Raw genomic sequence first — 16,054 nt, 5'->3', positions numbered from 1 at the left:
GGTGATTATGGTTCTAAACATGCTCTTGGTGATTATGGTTCTAAACATGCTCATGGTGATTATGGTTCTAAACATGCCCTTGGTGATTATGGTTCTAAACATGCCCTTGGTGATTATGGTCCTATACATGTTCTTGGTGATTATGGTTCTAAACATGCCCTTGGTGATTATGGTTCTAAACATGCCCTTGGTGACAATGGTTCTAACCATGCCTTTGGTGATAATTGTTCTAAACATGCCCTTGGTGATTATGGTTCTAAATATCCCTAGTGATAATGGTTCTAAACATGTCCTTGGTGATAATGGTTCTAAACATGCCCTTGGTGATAATGGTTCTAAATGTCATTGGTGAAAATGGTTCTAAACATGCCCTTTGTGATAATGGTTCTAAACATGCCCTTGGTGATAATTGTTCTAAACATGCCCTTGGTGATAATTGTTCTAAACATGCCCTTGGTGATAATGTTTCTTAACATGCCCTTGGTGATTATGGTTCTTAACATGCCCTTGGTGATTATGGTTCTTAACATGCCCTTGGTGATAATGGTTCTTAACATGCCATTGGTGATAATGGTCCTTAACATGCCCTTGGTGATAATGGTTCTAACCATGCCCTTGGTGATATTTTTTCTTAACATGCCCTTGGTGATTATGGTTCTTAACATGCCCTTGGTGATAATGGTTCTTAACATGCCCTTGGTGATAATGGTTCTAAATGTCCCTAGTGATAATGGTTCTAAACATGCCCTTGGTGATAATGGTTCTAAACATGCCCTTGGTGATAATTGTTCTAAACATGCCCTTGGTGATAATGGTTCTAAACATGCCCTTGGTGATAATGGTTCTTAACATGCCCTTGGTGATTATGGTTCTTAACATGCCCTTGGTGATTATGGTTCTTAACATGCCCTTGGTGATTATGGTTCTTAACATGCCCTTGGTGATAATGGTTCTTAACATGCCCTTGGTGATTATGGTTCTTAACATGCCCTTGGTGACAATGGTTCTAAACATGCCCTTCGTGATAATGGTTCTAAACATGACCTTGATGTTACAGGTTCTAAACATCCTCTTGGTGATGTTGGTTTTTAATATGGTGGCAAATGTTCTACAGATAATAAATCAATATGTTTCTTACCATTCCCTTTTTTAAATGTCAAGTGTTCCTAAATATTTTGAACAGCTGACAAAATATTTATACAAAACTCACAACTTCACCATTCAAAGGTATCATTGATAAACCTTTGTCCACATTTTTTTTCTTCCTAAATTGGAACATTTGCAATTATTTAACTGAGCATATCAAATAACTATAATAATTATGTCAGTCTTAATCAATATTGCTTAGCACTTTTTGTCTTTTGATCTTTTGTTTGTGTGGAGTGACGATTGTGTGGATCTCTATTTAACATGACCTTGATTTAACTAAATGATATCTTAATGATATCTTAAAAAAAAATTCAACATTTGGCAACAAAATTCCGCACAGGAGGTGTAAAATAAAATTAAACATTTTCATTCAATATATGTTACCATTATAGAGAAATACCAAAGCAAGCAATATTACATCTATCATAAGCTTATCATTGTATATATATATATATATTGGATATATTAGATAATTCAAAAGGATATATTTTCTAACAATTCAACAATTATGAGATGAAAAGATTGGATGGTCTATAGGTATTGTGTATTAAAGACTTAAAAGAAAAATAAAGACTTTGGTAATGAATTAAAAAATCTCAGGATACTTATTGAAGTTATGTCATCAGGAAATATATCACCAAGAAGGCAACGTATACAAGAAAATGAGATGCAACTTTCCTTATCTCTTGGAGACGATTCTGAATGGACAGCAGTGGCTGCAGTCTATAGAAAATATGCAGATTACATAAAGCAAAATGTCCAACTGAATAAAACACATCTCGAGAAACTCCTTGCTGAAGTTATAACTCAGAGAGAGTTTGATAGTCTGTGTGTATGTATCTTTATTTTATATTTTTATTTATTAATTTAATTTATCTTCTTATTTTTTCATAAAATCATTAACACTTTAGGAAATGTTAAGAGCAATGCAAGAACCAAATTATTTAGTATTCTTCATTAAACTACTGTAAATGACTGGGTATAAGATGATAGGGGGTATTAGATTCAGGCAAAATAATCCGTAAAAATCCGAGAAAAAAACTTTCAATCTATGTTTTGGGACGCATAGAAAAAATGCCATCCCCCCCCCCCCCCCGTAAAAATGGCGATGGTTATCTTTAAAACCATACAATGATAATACAAAGCAAAATAGGTTTCATTTTTATTCGTTTCATGTTATATAAAACATAACAGATTATTTAAAATAAAATACATTCAACCAGCACATAAACAAACAAACTGCACAAAAAAACACACAAAGCACACAAAATGTCATTCGCTTAACATTAAATCGCTTTCCTCAAAGCCCTCAAATTCCTTGTCATCTCTTTGCTCTGGAAGAAACGCTCCATTTCATCCTCGGTTATGTCTTTGCTCGTCTTGTCTGTTGAGTAACCGCATCCATCATTGTCTTCTTCATTGTCGGCTGCCTTGTCTGTCGGTTGATGCACTGGTTTCTTAACGAACTCCTCCCATATGGTGTCATCTTCGGTCCCATCCATAGCGTTTGATATGAAACATTTCTTAAACGCATATACAATGATCTTTGGATCCAGCTCTTTCCATGCGTCCACGATCCAAGCGCAGATTTGATCTAGTTCATGTTTCTTTCTCCATCTGGTCTTTGTGTACAAGTATTTTTCTCCGGCCATCCAGTTGTTCCATTTATATCTAAGTGCCATTTTCATCGGCTTATTAATGGAGACATCTAGGGGCTGTAGTATGGATGTCATCTCTCCAGGAATGACAGCGGGAGTTGTCCTCGACTCTTTCATCAACTCTTTCATTTCGGGGGGTTGTGTGTGCCCTGAAAGCATCCAGGACGAGTAGAGAGCGATGCAGGTCTGCTCCCGGTCGTTTGTTCCAAATGGTTTTCATCCAGTCGTAGCAAAGAGCCTGGTCCATCCAACCTTTTTCCTGCACACGAACGTGGATCCCTGCTGGCCACTCGATATTCTTCGGCATAGTTTTCCTCTTAAATATAACGTATGGCGGGAGCTTGCCTCTGTCAGCTGTACAAGCCAACATCACAGTAAATCTGTTTTTCTCGTTTCCCCTTGTATGTATGGTTACAGTCTTAGAACCAAGGGCATTCAACGTTGTTGATGCAGGCATGTCGAACGTCAGTGAAGTCTGGTTGGCGTTGCCTATTTGGCTGAGTGGGAAGCCGGTGGCTTTCCTTTGGCGGATAATAAATCGCTGAAAGTCTGTGATTTTAGTCTCAAAATCTTCTGACAGCTTCTGGCTGATGTGAGTACGTCTTCGGATGGACAGCTGTTGACGTTTCATGAAGGCGCGGACCCATGTTGTCGATGCCTTGAAGGATGATTGAACTTGATGTGTCTTGGCCAACTACATAGCCTCGAGATGGATATCAGTCGTTGATACAGCCACACCCCCCTCTCTTCGCTCTTTGACGTATTGTAGAATAGCTGTCTCAATAGCAGGATATAGCACCACCAAGCCCCGGTTGGCTTTTCTCGTCTTCGTCATGGCCATTAATTCGTGCTTCTGTTTTCGCTGTTTGCGTACGTTGACTTCATTCATGGTGTACTGGTCATCCGCTGCACGATTGCCGTGCTCTTCAGCATACTAGCTGATAACAGCTTGCTTTTCTCGTGCTGTGTACAATGTATGCACTTTCCCCATGATGGGAAGCAGTAAGATAGTGTCGCATAATGCCAACGCTCACTTAACTTTCGTGATAGTTCGTTCAGTAAACAACCAACAACTGTTCAAGTGTTCTAAGTCTTTATTTTGTTATGTACCTTCTTAAGTATCATACGGGCTATATGTCCAGTTCATGCCCAAAACCTAACCTAAACTAACTGAGTAACATGCTTTCATATATACTGTTGATTTCGTCTAGTTTGTGACAGGTATGCATATCTAATTTCTTGTTATATACAAAAAGATGTATTCTACAGTCATGAACTGTCACGCTAATTGGTCTAATAGCCAGCGGCTATCACGAACTGTCAGCATCTAAGTGAATCTACATTTGATCACCATGATGAAGTATTTACTTTTTGATACAAATAAACTTTGAATTCTATTATTGATTTTTGTTATTACTTTAAAGTGTTTCATACGTAACTTTTATGTTACGTGACACTTTAAAGTTTATACGTAACGACGTTACGTGACATTCGTCCGATATTTCTTAAAAGAAATATTTCATCATGGGAATTATTTCATCTTACTTAATATATCTTAATTTCATTTCATTTCGATATCTGAAACCAGAGAAAAAAAATAATGTTTTGTTTTGCCACCAATAACCCTTGCGTTATACCTTTTATCCCCATAATTTTTTCCAATATTTTTTTATCAATTTAACAAGCGCATTTAACTTAACAAGCGCCAATTTAAATCTAACAAGCGTTGAAGTTCAACGCGCAACGCGTTTCTGCCCGTTACGTATAAACTTTAAATTCTATTATTGATTTTTGTTATTACTTTAAAGTGTTTCATACGTAACTTTTATGTTACGTGACACTTTAAAGTTTATACGTTTATATCGTAAACGATAACCTGTCGAGAATGAAAAGTTAAGTTATGCAAAAACCTTATATTGTTCAGGTTTGTTCTCAAAATGTCAACACCTACAGAAAAGAATAAAGAACATGGCAAAGTGCGAAAAAACAAGACCATTATAGTAGTATTGGTATGTTAAACAGGTTAAAGGCAGTGGGAGTTTTTCACAGCTTATCGTACAACTGACAAAAAATATTTTGACAGTGCACAACTTTGCTTTTTTATATGCATGTTTAATTATTGTTATATTCAAAATAATATTTAATAATTTTAATCGTATAATATTTTTTTTTTACTTTATAATCGTCTTACAATATACTGTATCCCGATCTTCCAACCTGTATATACTCGATCGATATGACGCGAGTAACATCCCTTTCTACATAAATCTAAACAAACGCTCGGCCTGAAATCGACCTCAGAAAAAAATTTCAAAAGCTTGTTTTGGGTTATACGACGCAAGCATTTTTTGACATCGAAATCTGACGGGAAAAAGTGCGTCTAATACCCAGTCATTTACGGTAAGTCAAAATTTTTTTGGAAGAAGAAATCAGAGACTAAAGTACTTTGACTTCCTCAAAGTTTTTCAAAGGCAGGAACATGTGACATAACATATGGATCAAAAGTCGCTTAACGCCAACAGTAGAGCAGAAATTGTGGCGCATTCTATCTAATTTAGAGGTGCACCTTGGGTATAGGTCTTGTTGTAACAGCTGGTTTGATGAGAACATCTATGATGTACATTACAAGTGGAAAAAGGCCTGTTTTAACCCAAATTGTATATCAATGGAACCACCCAGTTTTCAGTCTGAAGTTCTTGTTGAACTGCGTCACTTTTAATTACAGAGGAAGTCAGATAATGAAGCACTTGATGAACTCCTTCAAGTCTTACCAAAGAAAGGCCCCCATGGTTTCAAGGTGTTTGTGTTTGACATTCTGTATGAAGACTTCCGCGCTGTCGGGGAATTCTTCGATGAAATGCTTCATGCAGAAGTAGAAGCTAAAAAGACAGGTGCTGTACATCAAATTCCATAACAGTCTTTTAAGTCCCAGTATGTTTTAGTAATGTAAACTTCTTTTTTGTATGTATATCCAAATGAATTCTCTTAACATTTTAGAAAAATTTTATCCCCAAGAATGATTAAAAAAAATTGCATTAATCACAATTTCAAAATGCAACAAAACCTAAATTAGAATTACAATAATTAAAAGCACACAATGTCATAACGAAATTTGCATTTCACATGACTTTCTAAATGCCAAATATTCTATGATGCTTAATACAATATTGTGTTCTATTTTTTAACTAAGAAGTAATTGGTTTAACCCTTTACCTCATACATATGCATTTTTCTTATCTATCCATAGCTTCATAGATTTGTATATTCATGCATTATCGATAGCTTCATAGATATGTACTTTATGTACTCGTAATATAGGGTCATTTATTTTCATACTTGTTGCTTGTTTATTTGCTAATAATGCTTTTTTATAAAGTATAAACTTCATACAATGCACTCCAAAAAGCACTATGTTACTATTTTAAAGTGACACTCTTATTCAAAATCTAAACATACACATGTATAGCAAACATACATTTTGGGTGACAAATCTTGAACTACTTTCTACATAATGCATTTATGGAAAATATTACTTACTGATAACAAGATTGTAACTGTGTATTTAATAGCAGAAAGCACAAAAATATCAAATGATTGGTGAATGCTAAAAGATTTACTTTGATATTCTATCGTGTCATAAGGTAGAAATACCGTGATTTCTGCACCTTTTTTTCAAATTTAACCCAGTATCCTTCAAAAGAACCATTGTTTTCGACATTAATTCACCCTTTTTGGTAAATTGTTTTAATTGTTGTAAATCTTATATGGGAGTAAGCTTGCATCTTTAAGAATTTCGGAAAATCGCAAATTTTGGTCAGTGGCACTAAAGATGCGTAAAGCAGGTTTGAGGGCATCCCTACCTCGTTTTTTTTCGAGGAAATTTCCACAATGTTGCAAGTAATTATAAACAACATTCTCTACAAACTGAACATTGATTACTAATTGATTAAACCAAAAGAAATACTAAGAAAATAGGTTTTTAATACATGAGGGTAAATATTCCAATAATACAGTAACCACTAATCTCCTATGAAGTAGGAGTATTGATATGCACTGATAAGTCATACACTTGCAAGCCTAATATGGCTTGGTTTTACTTGAAGTAAAGGGTTAAATATTATTTTTTTTTAAATAATCATATTTACACTGTTTCATAAAGTATTCAAATTTGAAAGCAATATTATATTCAACTGAAGGAAAACGGAGGTAATAAGACACATTGTATTGAAACATTAAATCATTGATTTTTCACTTAAAAAAACAATGCCGATAATTTTTCATTCGAAAATGCTTGCGTCACATATTTTTATTTTAGAAACAGGAGTTTAAATTTCTTTTTTGAAAATGTTTTCTTCCAGTTTTTTGTTAAAAAGTATGGGGGCTCCATTCTAGGACGAAACAGGCATTTGCCTTGTACTGTTTACAAAGTCCCCTGGGGGTATGCTCCGCCCACATATTTACCTCATTAGCATATGTGTGGATAAGTGGTCAAATCAGGGATTTCGCTGGTATTTCCCATACATTTCTGTTTAATAAAGTACCTTGTGGACCTCGGGATTTAATCAGACATTATCTGAGAGTCGGTAGTCTGGAATCTGATGATCAATTTTTCTTAGAAGCCATCAAAAATGTGCTGAATGTTTAATTAAATTAAATTATATATATTTAATTAAAGTATATATAACACAATGTCATGTCAAGAGCAATTAACGGCTGAAGTGACAAGTCATTTATGATTACAGGTCAAAGTTACTTGCATCAATATGGTTCATGCACAATGTGTCACAGAAGCTCGTGTTAATTCGAAACCCTGTTTAAATATCCTTGTTAAACAATTATAAATTAACAAATAGAACAAATTCAAACTATTTTTTGACCCGATGCTAAATTTAGACTATCAATTTACACAGTCATGGTCACTTGCCATGACAGATACATTATGTAGCTAGTTTTTTTCAAACTCGTGTTTATATTCTGTGTTTATGTTATTGTCAAGCAAAAATCATCTCATTTTTGTTGCTGTACACTTCAAATGGACATTTCAACTGTATTCCATGCATATTTCTACATATAAGACACAAGCAAATCATTCACGTCATGTCAGGTTCACTCTGTTATCAGGGTACTGGTGTAAAACCTACCAAAAGGTTCACTAAATACCAAAACGACAAGTCAAATAGTCACAAAAGCAATTGTCATTAAATTAACAATGATCATCAATTGATATATTTCAACAATATTGTTGCTAATGACCTTTGCTACAAACAGGCCGCTCACCCTCTTCTGAATCTGACCTATCTCCAATGTCCCCCATCAATGCAGAGGCATCTTCTACCAACTTTACCATGCAGTCAATAGTGCCACGAAGACAGAGCAGTATGCCACATACAAGGTCAATAGTTTCTTATTGCCACAAACACACAGCCGAATGTCATGTATGAGCCAAATAAGGCTTGCTCTCACAAGTTTACAACCATGTGATTAAACATAAAAAATTATGAAGTTTACCAAAAAAACATCAATTTAACCAAAACTCAATTCTGAAATAGTTCATCTTGTTAAATTTACTTTTGAGCAAAATTAGACATATAGAAAAGCTTCATAAAGAATAAATTAGTTTTATGACAATTAATCTATTGTCTTAATTATGAAAACAATGTTTTATAAGCATTGCAATTTCAATGAAATCTTGATTGTCTACTTTGTATTTTTATTCTGACCTTGCCTCTGTTTCAATGTCTACAAAGATATTAAACATCTTTGCTTGTGTAACAAACAAGGTCAAACGAATACCCAGAGAGCCCCATAGATGTGCAGCAGAAACAAATTAAAAGAATATTCAGCATCATGTGCAACAACGTGAACTACAGCCAATTCAGCTGTCAGACACTGAAGCCAGCCACCCTCGACAAGGTAGAAGACCATATCAAAACAATGCTGAAGCTTATTGATGAATGTTGCAAGTAAGTGATATGCAATGGAAGTTATAATGGTAAATTAAGCACTTACTGTAGAATTTAAGAAATTGTCTGAAAAATACAATGGAAACTACAGGGACAATAATTAACAATGCCACTGTTAAAAGGTTCAGCAAGCACTGAACAAGAGATAAATTACACCAAAAAGCACAGACAGACCACACATGCATCAACTCCTTAAGCTCATGTGCTTAATGAACATGTTTCTTAAGTTATGCATAAGACAGTAAACAGAAACTCCTGAATGTTTTAATCCCAGAAATACATTCCTTATGAAGAGATTAGCATAATTCCATACATGCCATATCCCCCAGCGGGGGGGGGGGGGGGGGGATCCCCTCGAATTCTGACCCATCCCCCTGGTCCCCTGCCATAATAATATATTATTCTTTTTTTAAACTAGCTCAAGGTTTACAGTGGAAAGCATCCATAATATTATGAGTGTGAAATTCTATGAAGGACCATTATGACTAAGTCCAAAAATTATTATAATAAGAGTGTGTTTTTGTATTTATTCTTATATAATAAATGTAGATATTGCGCTTAATTTCCTTGCATAAAAATCCCCTCGTGTAATATAGAAATCCCCTGGAATTCAGACCAAAATCCCCTGGGAAGCCTCTCAGAAATATTGCATGTATGAAAGTCTATCCATCTAGAAGGGAACACTTTGGAATAAAAACTGTTAACCAGGTCTGACTTCATGCATTGCTATTTTCCACTTTGCTATATCTCATATCATTTTACATTTTTCAGGCAAATGGATTTACAGACGCATTACAAGCCGCTATTAACGGCAATAATCCATCTGAAACTTGACAGAGACAATATATACCGCAGAAGTAAAGATAATAAAACTACACTGGAAACACAACTGAGAAATGAGAGGGACAAGAATGAGAAGCTTGAAACAAAGGTAAAAGAGCTTGAAGAGTTCAAAACCGTCTTTGAAGGGCACACAGCATTCAAAGGAATGAGTCAAGATCTTAAGAAGATGAAACAAGAAAATGATAGATTAACGGATGAACTTGAAAAGGAAAAAGAGGAAAACAAACAGTTATTAGGAACAGTGGAAAGCATTCAAAAAGAGCGGGACACGTACAAGGAAAAAGCTACAAAGGCAGAAAGCGAACTGGATAGATATAAGAAACTTGTTACAAGGCTGGAGAAAGACAATGAAAAATTAAATGTAAAACTGAACACTCATACTGACCAAACTTCAAATGACACTCCATCCTCTAGTTGGACAGTTACCAATGACGATAACAGGCCAAGTTCAAAACCGTACAGACCCCCAAAAATAAAAAAGAAACGCCAACGTAAAAAGCACTTAGCTTAGTGATAACAAAGGGTTAGAGATTAACAAAATCAAAAAGAATATAAAAACCAGCAATAAGTATTTATTCTGCTATATACTATATATATATATAAAAATTATAAATGTTTTAAAAGCAATCATGAATTCTAACATGTTTTTCACAATAACATGTTAATCTGTCTTGTATTAAACAATTTCATTTTCATACAATTCTTCTAACCTCATTATAATTCCCTAAAATATAAAAATGATTGTTAATTCCATCTCTTAATACAAGGAATTTATTTAATACCTCAAATTCCACTTAGCAGTTAATTGCCTTTGACATACAGTAATTAATTCCATCATCGATATCACTTGATAATGATCAAATCACCTTTCATCATTTAAAAATGTTAAAATTATATTTCATTTGAAATAAACAACACATTATCTATGACATAGAGGATATTTGTTTATTTCAGTGTAAGATCGTATTTTATTTTACGAGTGTCATAGAAAAACATATTTATACAAATAAACAAATTTTCTGTTTCTTTTATGCTTATTTTCGGAGTTTTATTTGTTTTTTTTATTTATTTCTGAATTGCCCCCTTTTTTTGAAAAGGGTGGGCTTTACACCGCTACCCCTGGAGCGCCCCTCGTGCATAATTATAGCTGTCAACTTTTCTACTTTCGGTTTGCTGTGAAATAGTTCTCTGCTATTCATTCTTATAGCTTAATATTCGCTTTTTTATTGCAAAGCTTTATGAACAGTAAGCAATGAAGTATTATTTGTGCACATATGTTCCAAAAAATAATGAAAACACTTTTTATTTTAAGATGGGTAGAATACATAAAAAGAATGAAAATTTGGAAGGTCAGATGTGTTAGCAATTATGGATACTCATTGGATTTTAACCATTCTTCTTTGTTTAAGACTGCATGCACGCGTGTTTTTATAGTAAGTTAATATTCAATCATCTTACTGTCAGAGACCAGTCTGTTTCGCTTTAAAATGTTTGTTTTCCAGATAAAAGAGTAAATGCCATGCTAGTTTGTTGACACATTTTGAGGTGTGGGTGGGGTAAAAAATATCGGATCTATCTGTAAATTGTTGTGTGAATTCTCCAGGAAGCTCATTTTGCGTACTACAACGTTGACATTCAAAATACATTTGAACGATGATATTAAATTTCATTTTATGTTCGAACAGTTGTTTTTGTCTGTAATTTGTTTGGTATGAAAGCAAATGTTCGAACATTCAGCTTCAAAGATCAGTAAAATGTTTGATAAACGGGATAACTGGTAATAAACGGTAAGTTGTTAATTTCTAATTATATATTTATTTAAATTTATTAAATATTTCTAAATATTTCTTCATTTTTTGACATAATTTACTGAAGTCCAGAGTTCTGTTTTGATCAAGGCAAGTACATGTAACAACAAAGGAATTTAAAAATAGTTCTGAAAGTTGATATTTTCACTCCTTATTTTGCGGTGAAAATATCAAATTGATATTTTCACTGTTGTTATTTCACTGTTAAAACCCCATTTTTCATCGTCAAGCATCGTAAAGCATGAAAGAAATAATGTTACTTAAGGGCCTTCCACAGTGCAAAAATGTGGGTGGGGAATGCAGAAAAAAAAAGAGTTTCATAAGTTTATATTTATGTAGTTTGGAGGAACGATATTTTTCAGGAGTAAAACATATATATTTTGTGACTTGTTTTGGGGTGGTAAGGAGTTGACTAAATTTTACGAAAGAAGACTTTATCAGACTAAGGATCAAAAAGCATTCACATTCATATGTCGACATTATAAATTTGTTTTTATGTCAAAATGCCCTAGACTACCTAGTCAACAATGTCTTGTGAGTTCTTGAAGCTATCTGTTCAAAAAAGAGAGAGAAATTCAATCAAATAATGAAAAATAGTGGATTAATATGGTTTTCTGCTTACAAAAGTGGAATTATCTTTCTTTAAATAGCTCCAATCACCATAAAGCCTCAAGACATTCTTGATAAGGTAGAACTGACAATTTGGACACAAAAATATATTCATTTTGTATATCTCCAGTTCTCCTGCCACAAACAAATTAAAAGTCAGATCTTCAAACCCAATGTTTTGAGTTACGAATTCATAACGTAATTGAGAATGTGGATAACTTTGTGTATTTTTAACTCTGTCAGCTGCTTTAGCTTTAATACCAGACTTTTTAGCACGTTTTCCCTTTTTAGAATGTAAGTGTTTGATCTTTGCAGAATCATCCAAAAAAGAACTGTCCGAAATCACGTCACTACTTGTATCTGAACTAGAATCGGAAAGAGCTACGGTCAAGCCAAGTTTCTTTATCAGTTTGGAGACTGCACTCTTTAGATCTGGCAACTGCCTTAGTTGATCAATATCAACATCACTCTTCTCTTTACTAATCAAAGTGCTGAAAGCACTGATGGACTAGGGCTTCATTCAGGGGAATGTTGACAACCATGTTCTAAGCATTGAAAATATCAGCTCACATCACAAGGGGTCACTGTTTAATGGGCTAGCTTAAACTTTAGACTAAAACTGCTTGCAAGCTGCAAAGGAAATTTGAAAAATCTAGTTAAGTGTGTGTAGAGTGAGAGAGGGGGTGGGGGGGGGGGGGCTAAAGCGTTAAATCAGATAAAGTCATAGTTCTTTTGAATTTATCAAAGTCGTTAAATCAGACTTGTACAAATTAATTTAGGTGGTTGGCACACATACTTCCTTAATTTGATCAAATCCTTTGATATCAAAGGACTGTTATTTGCAGTTTCAGAGAAGATTTTAAATGATGAAATTATATACTATATAGAAAACCTGTCACCTCTTTTTCAGAGGAGCTTTAAACCATAGGGCCATACTTTGAACAATGTTTGTAAAAGACATCTACATTGTACACCTATGTCAGACTTAATTTTAAAAGTGAATAATTATTTTGTCCCTCTTAATTTGTGCTTGGTATTCAATTCAAATAACATGTTACCATGATAACTTAGTGCTGTTGATGAATAGTAAGCACTGCCTTCTGTCTAATGCTATTCATATTACTGCTGCAGACTTTTGTACATAGCAAAGCAAGTTGAGTAGACTAAGATGAGATGAATATCGTTTTTAAAGTATGAAATATTGAAATGTCTTTTAAATACTTTGACCATCAAATTTCATAACATGGTGTCAGCAGTTCGTCACACTGCTAGTGAGAATGGAATACCAAACATAATTTTATTCTTTATTTTATACCCATCATCAATCCACATGCAATACATATCACAAAATACTTTAACCCATATTCCGCTCCAGTGCAATACGGCCATATACCACTCTTGTGATATCACGTCATAACAAGTATGTTGCGCAATATTAAATTGACTTCATTAAACCAGTGAGTGCATCCTTAAAATGAAATTTATTATGCAAAGATGTGGCTTCTAAGTGATCTAATCAGTAATGTATATAATAAAAGGGTTATTAGTACTGCGTTTTGATCCGGATATAGCGGAATGTCATATTTGATTCTGGTAGTTTTTTGTAGATTTTGATTTTACTCGACTTGTGCCTTGTGAAATCCGAATCTGCAAAAATCTACTTGAGTCGAATACAACCTCCTGGATCAAAACGCAGTACTTATAACCCTATTATGTACAAAACCTGTTACCCCGTGGACACAGCATCTTTAACCCACAGGGCCATTGTAACTTTGAACAATCATTGTAAAAGACAACTACATACATGTAGAAGATGCTTAAGGAAGAAGTTTGGAAAAATTAAAAACTATTTTCTCCGTCTTAATTTGTTTGCATTAGATAACTCAATAAATGCAGCAGTTGGCCATTCTTGTATTGTCCTCTGTCACTGTCCTGATAGCTCCCTATCTCAATAGATGCAAAAGGTTGTAGGTTCATGATTCTCCTGGTCCAATATGTCATACAGAAAGAAGATGTTGAATGTAGAATCAAGAAGCTTTCTTTTCAGGCACTCCAAATTGAATAGTACTGTAACATTTGGAGTGCCAAGAATTTGTTGGATTCCTAGGCAACAGGTATCAGGTGTTGCAGTACATTTGGCAAATACTTTTCACCCGTCCTTGTAAATCTAAAAAAGCTTTCATTTTGCAAAAGTAGTTCATATAACTATATTAAAGTTGCTAAATCAGAGTTTGAATAATTCTGAAAACTAGATGTGCCTTTTATTGCAGGAATTTGAACTCCAACTCAATGTTAATTAAGCTGGTTATGCAATACTGCAGTTCCTTGGTGTGGGGATTGCTTTATTTACTTGAATAAACAAACAGTTCTTGCTTTGGAAAGTACAATGTATTAACATGCATTTTTCTTGCCCTGACTCCATCCAAGCCTTAAATCTTAGATCAAAATGTACTTGGGGCTATGTGTAATATCAATGAGAACTATAACTTATGTTCAATTTAGTGCCACTTATGATATTTCATTCCACATATAAAAACACTAACATGTTCTTTAAAACCAATATCCTATGTTATGATAAAACCATTGCCAAGATGGTAATTTGAAAAGACAAGAAATTATATCTGGTCAGGATTTCACATAGTCTTTCTAGACAGCTGGACTTAGTTTGCAGTTACTTTGAAAATCTTCAAAAGCTAAACTGAACAAGACTGGAGCAAAAAAACTCACAATACCAAAAGGGGTTTTAAAGACTTACGAGATCATCCTCACATCACCTATACCATTAGTTCTTATCTACAAACTTAAGTCAACATAATAATTAATGTTTTACATAAATATTGCAATGAATAAAACATATTGCAATAAGTGCCAATAACATAGCAATCAAGTGTGATCACTATAGGCCTAAACATGAGTCTGGTAATTTCAACATTTTCCTGATAAACAATAAATAATTTTACTTAACAATTTTCTCATTTTTTATACAAGCTGAAAAAAATGGACTCTTTTTCAATACTTCACATATTTCATGGCTTTCATCATTCAAACTAACATTTCGCTTGTTATTTCAATATTCAATGATTGTGTAAACATTCATAAATGATGGTTAAAATTAACATTCATGCTAATCATGCCTACCAAAAGCACCTGACTGACCAATCAGTATCCAATTTTGGCAGGGCTTATTGGTGGTTCATTGAACTCAACCATGACCTCCCACAATCTGCACTGATCAACAGTAGTAAACTTAGAAAACAACTGCAGTGAATAAAATTTATTCCTCATCACTGAGAGAGTTTAGAAAAATGAACACCGAGTTACATCTAGTAGGATATCAAATCCTACAAATTTATTCATCATTTTATATAACTGTATTTAGTAAATGTTAGATTTTTGAAAGTCTAAAAAGTTTCATTTTTTTTGTATATCAAAGAACATTTGTGTGTATAATTTTGATGAAATTTTGTGATTCATTTAATTTCATTCTTGTTTCATTTAGTGTTCAATCCCAAGCTTTTTTGTTCACATTTAAGTGCAAGAAAAGTCACTTAATTATGATCTGAATAAATGCATTATAATGTAAGGTCACATAAAAGATATATTGTGCTTTTTAAAAATAACATTTTTTCATCTGTTTAAAATTATGTCAATGTAGTGCATTGAAATTTTATTATGAGTTTAAAGCTGCACTCTCATTTTGACAACTTTTTTATTTTTTGTCTTGGAACGAGCCAATTTTTACGAAAATCCATGGAAACCAGTTATGTAAGACTGCTGACCAAAATTTAGATGGCAAAGTTTTATATTAAAGTTAAAAAAATTGATGTTTTAAGCATTATTCTTAAACTGTTAGTAACGGTTTAAGCCATAAAACATTAATTTTCGAACGGAAATATGACAAACTACGAGCTGATTGTTTGTCAGCAATCTGATATCATTGGTTTGTAGAAGTTTACGCAAAAATTTGCTCTTTCCAAGACAAACTTGTAAAGTATGCACCAGTCAAATGTAACCCCCCCCCCCC

At 33.8% G+C, this 16,054-nt stretch overlaps 2 protein-coding genes across 2 annotated transcripts in view; one reads left to right on the top strand and one right to left on the bottom strand.

The window, feature by feature from the left end:
• Positions 1 to 16,054, bottom strand: part of LOC128205674 (uncharacterized) — a 266,905-nt gene that overhangs the window by 115,241 nt on the left and 135,610 nt on the right. The gene's annotated exons all lie outside the window — the stretch shown is intronic.
• Positions 1,557 to 10,571, top strand: LOC128205665 (uncharacterized). Its single transcript, XM_052907480.1, has 5 exons — positions 1,557 to 1,981; positions 5,533 to 5,698; positions 8,076 to 8,199; positions 8,588 to 8,770; positions 9,542 to 10,571. Exons 1-5 carry the CDS (start codon positions 1,766 to 1,768, stop codon positions 10,122 to 10,124), a joined length of 1,272 nt encoding a protein of 423 aa, XP_052763440.1. The 5' UTR covers positions 1,557 to 1,765; the 3' UTR covers positions 10,125 to 10,571.

The sequence above is a fragment of the Mya arenaria genome, chromosome 10 (genome assembly GCF_026914265.1).
Source record: "Mya arenaria isolate MELC-2E11 chromosome 10, ASM2691426v1".
Taxonomy (NCBI): domain Eukaryota; kingdom Metazoa; phylum Mollusca; class Bivalvia; order Myida; family Myidae; genus Mya; species Mya arenaria.
The sequence above is the reverse complement of the archived record's forward strand: the minus strand, read 5'-3'. Positions and strand labels throughout refer to the sequence as shown.